The sequence below is a fragment of the Giraffa tippelskirchi genome, chromosome 1 (assembly GCF_054371585.1).
Source record: "Giraffa tippelskirchi isolate mGirTip1 chromosome 1, T2T-mGirTip1v1.2.pri, whole genome shotgun sequence".
NCBI lineage: Eukaryota > Metazoa > Chordata > Mammalia > Artiodactyla > Giraffidae > Giraffa > Giraffa tippelskirchi.
In genome coordinates, this window is record NC_137275.1 from 65964331 (window position 1) to 65979838 (window position 15508).

The 15508-nt window shown below is 42.8% G+C and overlaps 1 protein-coding gene across 1 annotated transcript in view; it reads left to right on the plus strand.

Annotated features, from left to right (window-relative positions):
* SEL1L3 (SEL1L family member 3) overlaps nt 1-15508 on the plus strand; it is a 108932-nt gene that overhangs the window by 35286 nt on the left and 58138 nt on the right. Inside the window, exons 6-9 of the mRNA XM_081537646.1 lie at nt 665-723; nt 8442-8574; nt 10465-10597; nt 12311-12451. Coding sequence (XP_081393772.1) covers nt 665-723; nt 8442-8574; nt 10465-10597; nt 12311-12451 — 466 coding nt within the window. The remainder of the gene's footprint in view (nt 1-664; nt 724-8441; nt 8575-10464; nt 10598-12310; nt 12452-15508) is intronic.

A 15508-nucleotide genomic window follows, 5' to 3' on the forward strand; every position in this document is an offset into this window, starting at 1 on the left:
TTTTCTTTCAGAGACATAGTGTTGGAGCTACATTTTTGAGAATCTAGTTAAGCCAGAATGTGTTTGCGGAACACTTGCTCCTTGTTAGCAGTGGGGAGTCAAAGAGCCCCCTAACCTTAGGGCGTATGTTGTAGTCTAAACACGAGAAGAATACATGACAGCTAACAACAGTCACGATGAAAACATTGTCACCATTGAAGCAATGGTGACGATTCTTAGTGCTGAGGGAGAGCTAGTGGGAAGCTGTAGTGTATGAAGAATGTTCATTCCCAGACTTGTTTTCCCCACTAAGGCTCTCCTGGAATCACAGTCCAGTTCAAGGACTCTTCGTAGTACCTTACACCTTTCTTTGTCTTTCTATGCAACAAGCTTTCAAGCACGAATTCACCAAAAGAATCTTTTGACTCAAAGTTTGGAAGTGTCTGCAACCCCCTGGGAGGAACTGTGTTATAGATATTTTTATCATCTCAAGTCATTTGGAGAAATTAAATTTCTTAAGTCTCAAAATAAACACAGGGTTAGTAAACTGCTATTTTGTTTTTTGCAGAAACTGATCAAACAAAAGACTATGAAGCATATTTTATGAGTAACTCATCCCCAGGACTGTATTTATGGTGTGGGGTCTGGAGGCATTATTAATCCTTGTGTATTTCTCCCAACATAGATAGTAGTAACCACCAGCACTGGGCAGGATTTGAAAGACTACCATAATCAGACCATTAGGTAAGTGTGGCTTTTCATTTGTGTCAAAATTTTCTGGATGAGGGTTAAGGAACCTTCCTGTTTTAGCCCTGCACCCTAATGTTATTCCTATCCCATCTGATTCAGCTTTTCCAACCACGGATGGTAACTAGTCTGCCTTGAAGTTAATCTTTGTACTTTTTTTTTTCTTTTTTAAATGCTCAAACTCTCCTTGTTTTCCCCACAGCTTTCTTTTTTTTTTTTTCCAAGAAAGAGAAAGTAGTTCTATCTCCAGATCTCATTGTAAATTCTTCCCTTCGTAGCATTGCATAGTTTGTGTTCTTTGAAAATTATCATTTATAAAGGATTCTAGAAAACAAATCAAAGTATTAATGTTGCTTATTGGGAGGGGTTGATAACTTTAACTTAGTGTAAAACATAAAAGCAGACAGCCTTCGTATTTATGTTTATAATCTAAATTTGAAATGTATGTAACTATTGATATTGGGCTAACGTTTCATCTTTATATAATCTTTCTCTACAAGAGTTACAGAAACTGAGAATTGGACCATTTTCCTTGTATGTCGTAATTTTAACTTGCTTCTGCCTCCCTGATTAAGAGTGGGTTTTATAGTGGTAGAACCATGGGGCATGAGTTCTTTAGGAACTCAGGATACCTCATCATGGTGCCATGAAAGGAAGAATTTACAATGAGATCTGGAGACAGAAATAGTTTTTTCAGTTGTTCAGTTATGTCCAACTCTTTTGCGACCCCATGGACTGTAGCCCACCAGGCTCCTCTGTCCATGGGATTTTTCAGGCAAGAATACTCGAATGGTTTGCCATGCCCTCCTTCATGGGATCTTCCCGATCCAGGGATTGAACGTACGTCTCCTGCACTGGCAGGAGGATTCTTTACCACTGAGCTAATAGGGAAGCCCCTGTATGTGTGTGTGTGTGTGTGTGTGTGTGTGTATAAAACAGAAGCAAAAATTAGTAGCTTTGTATGTATAATTTTAAAAAACTTACCGGAGGAATTCCCTGGCACTCCAGTGGTTAGGAGTCTGGACTTCCTCTGTACCAGACACAGAATCAATCCCTCATCCGGGAATTTAAAATTCCGCATGCTGTGTGGTGTGGCCAAAAGAAAAAAAAAGGAAAATCAGGACTGTTGGGCACTCTGGCTAGGGGGTGGCAAAGTGGTTCATTCCTTCATCCTTTAGTCATTTCACAACACTAAGCATAAAACTGTCTCTCCAAACAGGCTCTGTTCACTCAGAGTCCCTGAGCAGTCCAAATTTTCCTGGAAACCAATTATTAAAGAAAGAAAAACAAGGAGGGATGATGACAGCAGAATAGAGAGCATACACTCTACTTTCCTCCCCCACTATTTCTCTTTACATTTAAATCAAACAATTATTTCAGGCCCTGTGCACATAGAACAATTCTATGTCCATGATCAGATTAATGGATTAGAGTTACTGAGAGAGGCCAAAGCAGTGGTATTCCTTAGCTTACAAAGAGAAAGTCGGGTGACTGGATGGCAATACTAAAGCGCAGAGGGCAAGATCTTAGGACAGAGCAGAAGTCTCAAGCGCACCAGGTGGATTTAGGCCAGTCAGGAAGAGTTCAATAGATAGGAGTTTTGTTACCTAATGGGCGACCACGGGCTCTTCTATGAAGACTTTGAGAATAGGAAGGGCAGGGAGTTTACTCTGGAGAAACAGATGATGTGTGGCCCCTTTGGAAATCTCTTGAAGTGCCCTGTTCCGCCCCAGAAATGTTTTTCAAACATTTATTTATTTATCTATTTTTGGCTGTGCTAGGTCCTAGTTATGGTGAGTGGGGGCTTCTCTCTAGTTGGAGTGCTCCAGCTTCTCATCTTGGTGGCCACTCTTGTGGAACACAGGGTCTAGGATGCACAGGCTCAAAAGCTGTGGTGCACAGTTGCCTGTGGCATGTGGAATCTTCCTGGACCTGGGAGCAAACCTGCGTCCTTTGCATTGGCAGTTGGATTCTTAACCACTGGACCACCAAGGAAGTCTTGACCCAGAAATTAAGGGTTTGCATTTCAGGATGTAAAGTCTAAAATAATACCTACCCTTTCTCCCCTGACACCCATCTGCAACCTCAGACACTTTTGACAACCAATTGAATTTCATAAGCTTTTTTTTTTTTCATTTTCTATGTCAGGGCTTCCTTTCTTCTTAAATCTGCAAAATGTAGCTGCTGACATGAGTGGAGTGAATTACAGTAAGATCCAGAGCTAGGACCAGGGTAAGGTGAGGAGGGCACCTTCCACACAAAATTTAAGGAGGCCCTCCAAAACTTAGTGATTATATTATTTTGCAAAAGCTGCCAGAACACAGTACCACAGACTGAATGACTTGTGCTAAGTCACTTCAGTCATGTCCGACTCTTTGCGACCCCCTGGACTGTAGCCTGCCAGGGTCCTCTGTCCATGGGATTCTCCAGGCAAGAATACTGGAGTGGGTTGCCATGCCCTCCTCCAGGGGATCTTCCCAACCCAGGGATGGAACCTGCGTCTCTTATGTCTCCTGCATTGGCAGGAAGGTTATTTACCTCTAGCACCATCTGTTTAAACAAGAGAAATTTATTGCCCTCAGTTCTAGAGTTTGAAGGGCCAAGATCTAGGTGTTGACAGAGCCATGCTCTCTCTGCAGGCCCTAGGGAAAGAGCTGTTCTAAGCTTCCCTCCAGCTGCTAATAGTTTCTTGGCTTGTGGCAGCATAACTCCAATCCTCACATGATATTTTCCCTGCGTGTCTGTCTTTGTCCAAACTTACTCTTTTTCTAAGGTTTAGCGGTCATACTGGATTAAAGTCCACCCTATTCTAGTATGATCTCATCTTAGCTAATTATATCTGCAATGACCCTATATCCAAATAAGGTCCTATCCATACTGGGGGTTCAGATTCAACATATGCATTTTACAGGGGGCACAAATCAACTCATAACAATCTTCATGATAAATAACATTTAACACAGTGTTTTAAAAATCAGGATTAATGTAAAGAATCCTTGATGCACAAAGTAACAAATTTTTCTTTAATATTTATTTGTATTTATTTGGCTGTGCTGAGTCTTAGTTGTGGCACATGGGATCTTTTTAGTTGCTACATGTGGGATCTAGTTCCCTGACCAGGGATTGAACCCAGGTCCTCTGCGGTGGAAATTCAGAGTCTTAGCCACTGGACTACCAGGAACATTCACAAAATAACAAAATTTTAAGTAAAGACAGAACCAGTATGATCATAACGGATTCCAGAGTTCAAGACTGATGTTCAGGTACATACCAACTCAACATCCCAGTGAAAGCTTTGAAATGGTTCCTTACCTGGGAATACTGGCAGCATCCAGGCCCAAGATTGCCCCTCACCACCATCTCAGCTGCTCATCCTATACTCCTGGGGTACCCCCCCTACCACCACCATCAATAGAACAACTAAAGAGTTAATCTTGGGCCCACCTGGGATTCCTGGGGTTAAATATTTTTGAAATCTCATTCACCAGAGAGATTTCAGAATGGGCCAAGTCAGTACACTACACATCAGATATTTCAGGTGTTTATAGGTGTTCCAAGGAAAGTCTTAATCCTCCTTTCATTTGTTCTCATAATATAAACATAATGATAGCTGTTATCCTACAAAAGTGGTGTAGGAAGATCAGTAATTAAGTGCTGAGAAGTACAGTGCTGCACTGCATGAAAGGCTGCAGTGACAATTGCAGACCTGTCTGCTGTTGAATTCATTCATCCATCCATTTATCCATCCAGTATATATTCATTCATCCAACACATTTACCACATGCCTGACACAGTGCTGGACTCTGGGAATAAAACAATGAACAAGAATACATTCCGTCCCTGCCTTTGTGGAGCTAAAAATTCTAGCGCGGGGAAGACAGATTTTAAACAAATATATTCACAAATAAATTTAAAATTGCAAATTGTGATAAATGCAGGGAAGGAAATAAGGAGGTTGTTGGCTTCAGAGGACCACAAAGGGGCCAGAATTTAGACCAGGCCATGAGGAAGTGACACTTAAGATGAGAATTACTTTAAGGGGTAAAAGGCTCGTTTGAAGCTCTAAGTTCCCCTGCTACAGAACCCTCGAGCCAAAGCTGTTCCCTAATTTTGACCAAAGCCTATTTAATGATGGAGGCAATCCTTTCCCACTACCAGGTCCTCATAGTAATAAACCAGGGAACTCTCCTATGTCCAGATAAGAGTAAAGATAGCTTGCCAGCGTGTCTGATGCTTGCGTGCGGAAAGGACATGCTTGGGCTTTCGAACCATCTAGCTCAGCTTTTATGTCAGCAAAATTGATGACCATCAAACAATGCACAGTGCAAGGAATTTCTTATAATCTCGATGCAGCCGCTGAGAATGTTAGAGAAGAAAAATGTGGAGGGAGATGGAACTGAAAGGATCTATTAGTTGTATTATAATAATGACAAAAAATTACAAGCTAGTACCATAGGGACAAAGTAATTTATTGATTAATTGAGAATTCAGTTAAAGCAAAGATCCATAAAAATATTCCATAAGCATTTTATTTTAATTGAAACAATAGATATGTACATTCATTTACCAGTCTTTCTAGTTACAGCATTGCCTTTGAGTATGGATCTACTGATTGGAGTTTCTTGTGATCTTTCTGGCATAAACGGTACCCAATTTCTGTTTCTTCCAAATGAAAAGAAAACAAAGACACTTGTGAAACCATCGAAGCCCAAAATTCATCAAGATTTCTTCAGTTTCTTTTCCCAGCCTTTTCCAGCTGTCCTAATTCCATAAGAGCTTTTTTAGTAACCATTCTTTACTTAGTCTACCCAAAATATTCAACTTAATTTTTAAAGAATGAACATCTCTTTCTTCTCCATGCTTTTGGGATTACATAAGCTTTAATTACATTGAAAGGTTACAATGTCCAAACAGGTTTGGGAACAAGCACATCTTATTCTTGGTAAGCACGAAAAAAGTGAAAGTGAGTGAGGGGCTTCCCTGTTGGCTTGGACAGTGAAGAATCTGCTTGCAGTACAGGAGACAAGGGTTTGATCCCTGGAGAAGGAAATGGCAACCCACTCCAGTTTTCTTGCCTGGGAAACCCCATGGACAGAGGGGCCTGGAGGGCTACAGTTCATGGGGTCCCGTAGTCAGACATGACTGAGCGACTATCACTTTTTCACATCTTATTCTTGGTAAACATACAACTCAACAAATGGTAGCAAAAGTACTAGAGTGGGCTAAGTTAATAAAAATAACTGTAGTTAACAGTTATGGTGCCTACTATGTGCCAGGCATTCTTATAAATGTTTTGTTTAAATGCTAATTTCTCCCAGTGACCTTGCGCGTGCATGCCAAGTCACTTCAGTTGTGTCCGACTCTGTGTGACCCTATGGACTCTAGCCCGCCAGGCTCCTGTGTCCATGGGGATTCTCCAGGTAAGAATACTGGTGTGGGTTGCCATGCCCTCCTCCAAGGGATCTTCCTGACCGAGCATTGAACCCACATCTCTTATGTCTCCTGCATTGGCAGGTGGGTTCTTTACTACTAGTGCCACCTATAGATAGGTACTAATATTATCTCCATTTAAAAATGAGAAGAGGAGGGTTCCAGAGAGTAACATCAGCTTGGTAGTATCCATTATGTTGTAGGGATGCTGAGCTGGTGAGTTGGTTAAGCAGAGTTCTGTCATGAGAGCTTCTGCTTCAAAAGTGTTGCTTTGTGTCCACCAAGTGCTGGTATTACCTCCTCATGAGGGTAGCTGGAATGTTCAAATCTTTCAAAGGTTTTAAGAAGCAGAATCAATTCACCACTCTCCGAGATAATAACTTTGTGGTCCTGCCTTTAAAAAAAAAAGAAGAAGAAAAGGAGACCATCATCTTCTCAGGGCCCTTCAAGCCTAAGATTCTGGAAAAAGAAATAGCAAACAATAAAGCAGTTCTTTTCCACATTAGTTGCCTTTGCAGAAAGCTGATTTCTACGTGTTCCCTCTGGCCGCCATACGGTGATGCTGTCAGTGCCCATTTCTTCACCTTTGTGTCTTCCTTCCAGCCAGGAGTACCTGCTCAGGGTCGAGTTTCTGGCTGACATTCAGCCCATCCTCTCTCCTGGGATGACCCTGGGTTGCCTGGCTTCTGTCCCAACCACTGGTGGCTGCTCTGTCCCGACTGCTTCACCCCGGCCCCTTGCTCCTGGCAGCCTGCCTGACGAGCTGTGTCCTTCCCTTCTGCTGCCATCTGCCCTCTGCGCTCCCTGGCTCTTTCGTCTCTGCCTGGCTTCTCACTTGATGCCTGTCTTGACCCCTCCTTGCTGTTCACATATGCTCCTATGGCACCTTGTCCACCCACTCCTATTTTACTTTCTCACTTGGTAGTAAATGCGCATGATAGAAAAACCAAACCTATGTGAAAAGGTCTATAGTTAGATGTTTTGCTTCTATCTCTGCCCCCATCCACTCCATCCCCTAACCCTCATGCCAGGGGGAAATACTTTTATTAGTTTCTTATATATCTCTCTCCAGAGTTTTTGTAAATGCAGATACAAAAAAACCCATTCTTCTCTTCCTTGGATAAAATGTATATTTATTGCTCTGCTCTTACATTTTTATCTTTTTCACTTAACAGTGTATTTTAGATATTTCTCCAGAGCTTTTTGTTCTTTTTTAAACTACGTAATAAAAGAGCTCATGCCTAAGACCCATTGAACGGTGTGGGTACCAGTCCTCACTGACAGACACCTGGACTTTTCCAGTCTTTGGTGGATGTAAACAATGCTGCCAGGAACAACTTTGTGCATTTTATTCATGTCAACCCATTTTCCTCCTTCATTTTCCTTCCTTATCCTTTGAGTCTTTCAAGACAAAGTGGACTTCCAACACATCATCTGTGCTGACCTCTTATCTTTGGCCAAGTCCTTTGACCTTGCTGTGGCCTCCTTCTCCTAACTCTGAATTTGACCTTGGTTCTTATCTGATAGAGTGTGTTTTTATTTTTCCCACATTCACCTTCTGTCTACTCAACAAATTTTCTTTTTTTCTTTTAGAGTAAAATATTTCTATTTAAGATTAGCAATTGCACATAAATCCAGTGATTCTAAACAGTTTCACCAATATCAATAGTTGGCATGTATTGAATATTCATGGTGGGCAAGGTACTTTGCTATTAATAGATGCTGTATGTTTTCAGTAAAGAATCAGCCTGCAATTCAGGAGACCCGGATTCGATCCCTGGGTCAAGAAGAGTCTCCGAAGAAGGGAATGATACCTACTCCAGTATTCTTGCCTGGAGAATTCCCTGGACAGAGGAGTCTGGTGGGCTATAGTCCATGGGGTCACAAAGAGTCAGATATGACTGAGTGACTAACACTTTTTCTTTCACTTGCATTGAATATTTATGGTGGGCAAGGCACTTAGCTATTAATGGATGCTGTATGTTTTGTCTTTGCATCTACTTAATCCTTTTACCAACCCAGTAAGAGAGAAATTATCATTTTTACTAATGAGAAGCCTCAATCTCAGAGAGGTTAAGCAACTGATCCAAGGTCACACAGCTGGTAAATAGCAGAGATGGGATCTTAGCTCAATCCTGCCTGACCCCACCATCATCTCATCTTCTCAAATTCAGAGTAAAGGGTTGGTGGAAATTTGGGGTTTTAAGTCAAGGAAGGTCAATGAAAGAGTCTTTAAAAAAATCTGTTCAAACTCAGAGCTCTCTTAATCCTTTGTACTTTTCTAGTTTCCGTGAGGATTTTCATTATAATGACACCTCTGGGTACTTCATTATTGGAGGGAGCAGGTACGTGGCCGGTATTGAAGGGTTTTTTGGACCCCTGAAGTACTATCGCCTCCACGCTCTGCATCCGGCACAGGTGAGCCCAGGAGACCAAGGTATACGTATTCGGGTGCTTATGGGTGATGGGCGGGTGGCTCAGGAACAAGAAACTCAGTTCAGTGCAAACAAAAGATTTATCCAGGCCAGACCTCACATCGGCTCTGTCACCAAACATAATTAATATTGAGGCTTTTCCCCCCTGCAAACGCGATAATAGATTTTTGTTAACGTTTGGTTCATTTAGTACTCATAAAATGGAAAACGTTTACTTCCTCTGTTTTAATAACTAGTAGCTTAATTATAGAGTCGATTTTTATCAGGCTGTTGCCAATCCAGTGATTAAGCTAATGAAAGGAGAGAAGCTTAGTTATTTGGTAAAACTTCTTTTATATGCTATTATTTAAAGTACCAGAAGAGGAGACACTCCAGCAATTAGACTCTTGTTCTGCATACTGCTTTCTCCAGAAACAGGCCTTGAGCTCATACTGGGTGGGGTGAACTGCGGTGGCAGAGATCACAGAGGGCCCTGTAGTCAGAATTGAATTCTCAAGTCCAAAACCCACCCACAAATGGAATGGAATTGTCCAAGTCTCCAGGCCAGCTCCATCAGGGCTAGCAGCTAGAGGACGGTGGTCCCACACGGGAACCTTCACCCTGGTTGCTTTTTGTGCTTTGGTAAGGAGATCGCTGGATACCTGAAAAAGGAATATATATTTTTTTTCATTCCCATGACCTTGTGGAGTTTGTTCTGGGAAAATCGGGAGTTACTAAGTAAAATCAGTTAGGAAAAATGGGGCACCTCATCGCTCATGGGTCATCTTAGAGACCCTGCTGAGAAATCTCTAGAAGAGGAAAAAAATGAAATTCATTTGTTCATTTGTGCAACCAGTACTTATTAAGCACCTACTATGTGCCAGGCTCTGTACAAGATGCTGAGGCATCCAAGATGAATTAAGGTGGTGACTTTCAAACTTTTTTTGAAGGTGATCTACAATAAAAAAAAAATCCATTTTAAAAGCATGAGCAGTACATACATATTCATACATATGCAGTACCTACATATATATGTGTATATATATATATATATATATATATATATGCATGTACATACACACACATAAGTGTATAAACACAAAACTGAAAGAAGAATTTTACTAAGAACACAGACCCTTGTTATATTCAGTGTACTATGATATTTTGTGTTCTGCTTCATAAAAAACAAAATCACTGCTGGTTACAAACTACTGAAATAATGTTATGACCCTCCGATAATGGGTCATAACCTGCATTTTGAAAACCACTGAGTTGAGATAAGACCTCTGGTCTTGAGGAGCTCCCTGCCTGGGTCTTAAACAGTTAAGTCATGAAAGAATGGGGTCCATACTTTCATTCAGACATGAGTACAGTGTTTGGGAGTGCTGAGGCGGGCTCATCTGCTTGGGTACTCGTGTGAAGGTGGGTGGGCTGCTAGGGAGGCAGCCCTGAAGTAATGGCCTTGGATCTAACTCTTAGAAGTTGAGCAGGAGCCTTCCAAGCTGAAGAAAAGGAGAGGAGGCCTTCCAGGGAGCAGGTGCATCATGGTTAGACTTGGTGACCTTTGGGAACTCTGGGGAGATAAATGTGATCTCCGGGGATAGAACACAGCAGTGGGGAAGAAGAGAGCATGGAGATCTGGTCGCTGGGAAATCCTAACATTTAAGAAGCTCTGTAGATGAGAAGATGCTACAAAAAAGAAGCTAGAGGGAAGCAATCAGAGCTGGCATGCCCTTCAATTCCTAGTAACACCCTTCTTTTGAGAATCCAGAGAGGACAATCTGTGTATAAACAAGCCAACTGGGGCTATCAATGGGAGAAGGAAATCCAGCATATGTATCCACGGGCGTTTGATGACAGTTGTTGTTCCTTACATTTTCTTACCCACTTGTAGATTTTCAATCCCCTCCTTGAGAAGCAACTTTCTGAACAAATCAAATTATATTACGAAAGGTGTGCAGAAGTTCAAGAAATAGTGTCTGTGTACACATCCACGGTGCAGCAGGGGGACAGGAGACAAGAGGCATGTAAGTATTGAACTTAAGGAGAGCGAGTTTTAGCTCTGGGCATTTGTATCAACATGTTTGGCTTCTTTCTGTGAGTGTGTTAGTCACTCAGTCATGTCTGACTTTTTGCGACGCTATGGATTGGGGCCTGCCAGGGATTCTCCAGGCAAGAATACTGGAGTGGGTTGCCACTCCCTTCTCCAAGGTATCTTTCTGACTCAGGGATCAAACCCAGGTCTCCCTCATTACAGGTGGATTCTTTGCCATCTGAGCCTGAGACGGCTTCTTCCTCAGGAGGCTGAAATAGAACACATGTGACTTGACCAGTGGGGACAAGTATGACCTCCATAGATTGATGCAAATGAAAACGTGCCTTCTACCTAGATCCCAACAAGACCAACACTCAGCAGGACCCCAAGGCTGCCTCATAGCTTCAAGCAGCTCTAATTTAGTTTAAGAATATAAATGAGAGTGTTTTGAGCCTCAGATTGTATTATTCCCATCCATAATGCGATCTTAGACTAGTCTAAGAAAATAAAAATGAATTGGAAAATAAATTAATCATTAGAAATGTTTCTCCATCGGTGCACTTTTGTCTTGGGCCATTAATATCTGAATATTAGCTTTCAGAAATGTTGAACAATAGCTTTGTTGTTAGGGGCTGCGTTTTATTTTTTTAAATCCTTGAAATTGACTCATTCTGGAAGACATTGGTAATTTTTCAACAGGAGGAATGAATTTCAAATAGAGTGTTTTCATGCCTGCCCATATTTGCGTGGCCATCCTTTCATTCATATGGAGGGTGTACCTGTTATAAAACTCGTCTCGTCTTCCAACGTTCCAGCTTGGACTAGCACTTAACAAATTTCTCTGGCTATAGATCTTCTTGCATGGTATGGTGGCACTAGAGTTAGTCACATATGTTCCTTCTGGAAGAGAAATTCCTGTGGGACCTTTGCCATCAGCAAAAGCAAATTGAGTATTTCAGTCCCGCCAAGATATCGCACCATCCCCAGAGCTGAACTTCCCATTTCAGGCCATGGAGGGATAGATGCCTCTTGCACAATACCCTATTCTGATAGGGTTCACATAAAATGGTCCTGGGAAGTGATTAGAGATGATGATAGGTAAGTGTGGAAAGGCAGCACTTCTGCAATTTAATTTAAGAATAGGCTATACTAGTCCCCCAGCTGCCGCTTTCACCGCTGAATCATCCAGAAAATATGATGCTGTCAGAAGAGGGGGAAGATATATAGAATAGTAATATCCCAAACAGGAAAGAAACTGATTTTGATAGCTGATGTAATTTCAGGAGAGATACCCGGAGTCAGAAGGCCGGACTTGCATGCTGATCTGTGTGGTGGCATTGGGAAGACTTTTCTAATGTCTTCTGCTGCCTCGATTCCCTGGGGTCCCTGGGCTTTGCTCCTCGACTCACACTGCCAACAAAATGGCCTAGATATTGGCCTCTTGGGGACCCGTCCAAGGCCAGCTGCTCATTCTGTAGAATTATTCAACAGCTATCAGCAATTTTGGCACATTTCCCTTGGATAAGGCTTTGAATTTGTGACCTCGAGGCAGAGGCATCGTAGCCAATTTCAAATCCCTGATGTATCCAAACCAATATCCAGTAAGCTTAAGTCTGACTCCTTATTTCTGGTTCATCTTAGAGGAAGGGATTTAGGAAGGCAAGCCCTTCCCTCTAACAGCGCCCGGGGCTTCCCTTTCCTGTAGGCAACCTCCAAAATTCCTACCTGGACCTGAAACTCAGATATGGGCAGCCCTCGACGTGCAGAGCCTTCCCCTGGGAGAAGGAGCTGAGAGCCAAGCATCGAAGCTTGTTCCAGGCCTTGTTGGAGCTGAGTTTGCTGACAGGTAATTGAGTCCATGCCTTGTCTTTGGACATTGGTTAGAAAGGTCCCTGTTTTTCTGCTTTCCCTCACCTTCTTTAGTGATTTATGCCTTGAAGTTATTTTTAACACTACTGTTCTAGCTGAATTTCAAATTTAAATTCTGCCCTTGTATGTCCACCACTCTCGATATACCTGTGCATATTTGTGATACTAAATAGAAAAACTTAAATTTAGGAATCACTTGAGCAAGTCTTTATGTAAAGCCAAGGCCAAAAAACAAACAGCTGATAGCCAGACCTGACCCCCAAATGTGGTTGCTCTGGCATATACATTGTTGTCAGTTTTTTAAAAAAAATTAGTTACCAGTTTCTAAAAACATATAAAAATACAGATTTCTAGCTTTTGTCAAAATATCCAAAGATCTGGCATGCTGGGCCTCAGTTCCTGAGTGGCAGCGAGCTCAGAGGTGAGTGGTTGGCACAGAAGGGTTTTGTCCTTCTGCAGCCCCTCCTGCCTCTAGTTGAGCCCTTCCTGTCTCTACCTCAGTCATGGATCTCACCTCCCTGGGCCCTTGGGCACTTGAACTTGAGACCCCCTGACTTGAAATATTTTCAAGCGGCATTTCAGGAGTCTGTGTATCTTTCCCAAATGTGGCCAGCTTAAGTCCATTGCCATTATGGTTTGCATAGTAGTTAAGTACACACTGTTAGACTCTGAGGGATCTGGAAACAATGTCTCTTGGGAAGAGGAGAGAAGCTGGAGGTGTGCAGCCTGGGGAAGGAAATGATAAGGAGGGTGATGAGAACTATTTTAGCAACTAGTGAGAGCCTGTGGTGTTCCTGGGCATACGATCAGACCCTTGAGTCAAGGCAATGCAGAAACTGATTTCTGCTTTGCTTAAGAACTTTCTAAAAATGGGAGGGTCCTGTGGAATAGATTCTCTTTGCACATAGTGACTCACACTCACCCCATCTTGAAAGAATTCAAACCATAAAAGATATTTCATCTTTGGTTCATTTGATATTTGCTGAGTGACTGCTCAGTTACTTGATTAGACTGCAGAGTTAAGTAAAATAATTCAAGGTTTCTGCCTGTGAGGGACAGACTTGAAAGCAAAGAAAAATCGTAATGTATTTTAAAAAATAAAAGCTATGGGAGTAATTGACAACTGCACAAAGGGAGTGGTCAGTTCTACTTAGACGTCTAGGGTGTTCAGGGTAGGCTTCCTAGAGGAAGTTACATTGGGATTGATTTTTTCCTAATTTTATTTGTTAATATTTGTTTTTGGCTGTGCTGGGTCTTCGTTGCTGCACCAGCTTTTCTCTAGTTGCGGTGACTGGGGGCTGCTCTCTAGATGCAGTGCGCAGGCTTCTCCTTGGCAGTGGCTTCTCTTGCTGCAGAACATGGGCTCTAGAGCACACAGGCTTCAGTAGTTGCAACTCCCAGGCTGTAGAGTGCAGGCTCAGTAGTTGTGGTGCATAGGCTTCATTGCTCCGAGGCTTGTGGAATCTTCCTGGATCAGGGATCAAACCCATGTCTCCTGCATTGTCAGGTGGATTCTTTACTACTGAGCCACCAGGGAAGCCCCTGGTTCCAGTTTTAACTTAGTACTTACTAGCTGTGTGATCTTAGGCAAGCCACTTCATTTCTCTGAGCCTTAGTTTCCTCATCTGCAAAATGGGGATGACAAACAGGAGTCTGTCTCTCCTAGTGTTGGTTTAAATGAATTTATACTTAGAATATTGGCACTTAGTAAACGCTATGTATACAGCATTTCTCAATCTTGGCACTGCTGACGTTCAGGAATGGATAATTCTTTGTTGTGAAGGGTCTGTCCTGTGCACTGTAGGATGATTAGCTGCATTTCTGATCTCTACCCACTAGATATCAGCAGCACTCTGTCTCCTCCCATGCCCCCACCCCTACTCAAGTGTAACAACCAAAAATGTCTCCAGACACTGCCCAGTGAACCCCAGGAGGCCGAACTGCCCCCAGTTGAGAATCACTGCTGCTGTGTACGTGATAATCTGTTATTACCCGGTCTTCATGAGTCTTCTGGGAGATGGTGGAGTTGCCCCCCGAGTTGGGTGAACAGAAGCATGTTGGAAGGTGTAGGCTAAACGGGCGAAGACAACATCCACCTGAAACTAGTTTCATGAGATTTCGGATATGTTTAAATATAGTTTTGCTGATTGGGAGCAGGAATGAATCATTTTTCACAAAACATTCTTTTTAAAGCAAATACTCTCAATAAAGAATGTTTTTGTGTTATTTTTACAGCTCAGAAGTTTCGTTTAAAGAATGTGGAATGATTTTATTCTCCGTGGAGGCCTAGAAAGGGAGCTCATTAAAAACCCAAATGACGAGCCCCCAAACCTTGAGACTTGATGGGCTGCAGTGCTGGGGGGCTGTCACATGGCAGCGCAGAAACACATGCAGCTGCCCCATCCCTGGGGGGAGAGGGGACACAAAGCTGGGTTTGCCGCTTCAAGGCTCACTGCTGGTGCCCAGCCAGCCAGGTGGGGCCCGCCGGTGCCAAGTCTGCTTACATCAGCACCAATGAGCATACCCTCAGGGGCCTCTGCCTTCCCAGGCACGGGGCCACCTGCATCCCGCCTCTCCCTGCCACTTCCTGAGGTCCAGGAGCAGGTGGGACAGGGATGGGGGCAGACAGGGTAGGCAAATCTCCAGAACCAACCTCAGACCCCCGTTCTGGCAGCCCCTGCATGTCTAGTTTACGTTGTCCCATCTGTGGGAACTGGGAGCCGTCTGCAGAGGTAGGGCCTACACTCCTCATTAAAATTCATCTCTGCCTGGTACACTGCCCTTACTTGGGGCAATCATGGTTAACCAGATATTCTGCCTGCCTAATCCTAGAGAGAGACTGGTGTCACACATTGCGCCCAGTTTCTAACAATCCTGAGACAATGAAGAAAATTTGATTTTGTAAGTTGAGGGTAAAAAAAAAATTTAAAGATGATTTACATATCTTTACTCTGGCCCTATAGAAAGAAAATAGCCAAACTGGTGTGACTATATTTCTTTTTCCACTTCCTCACATACCTTTTCTTCCAAGTTT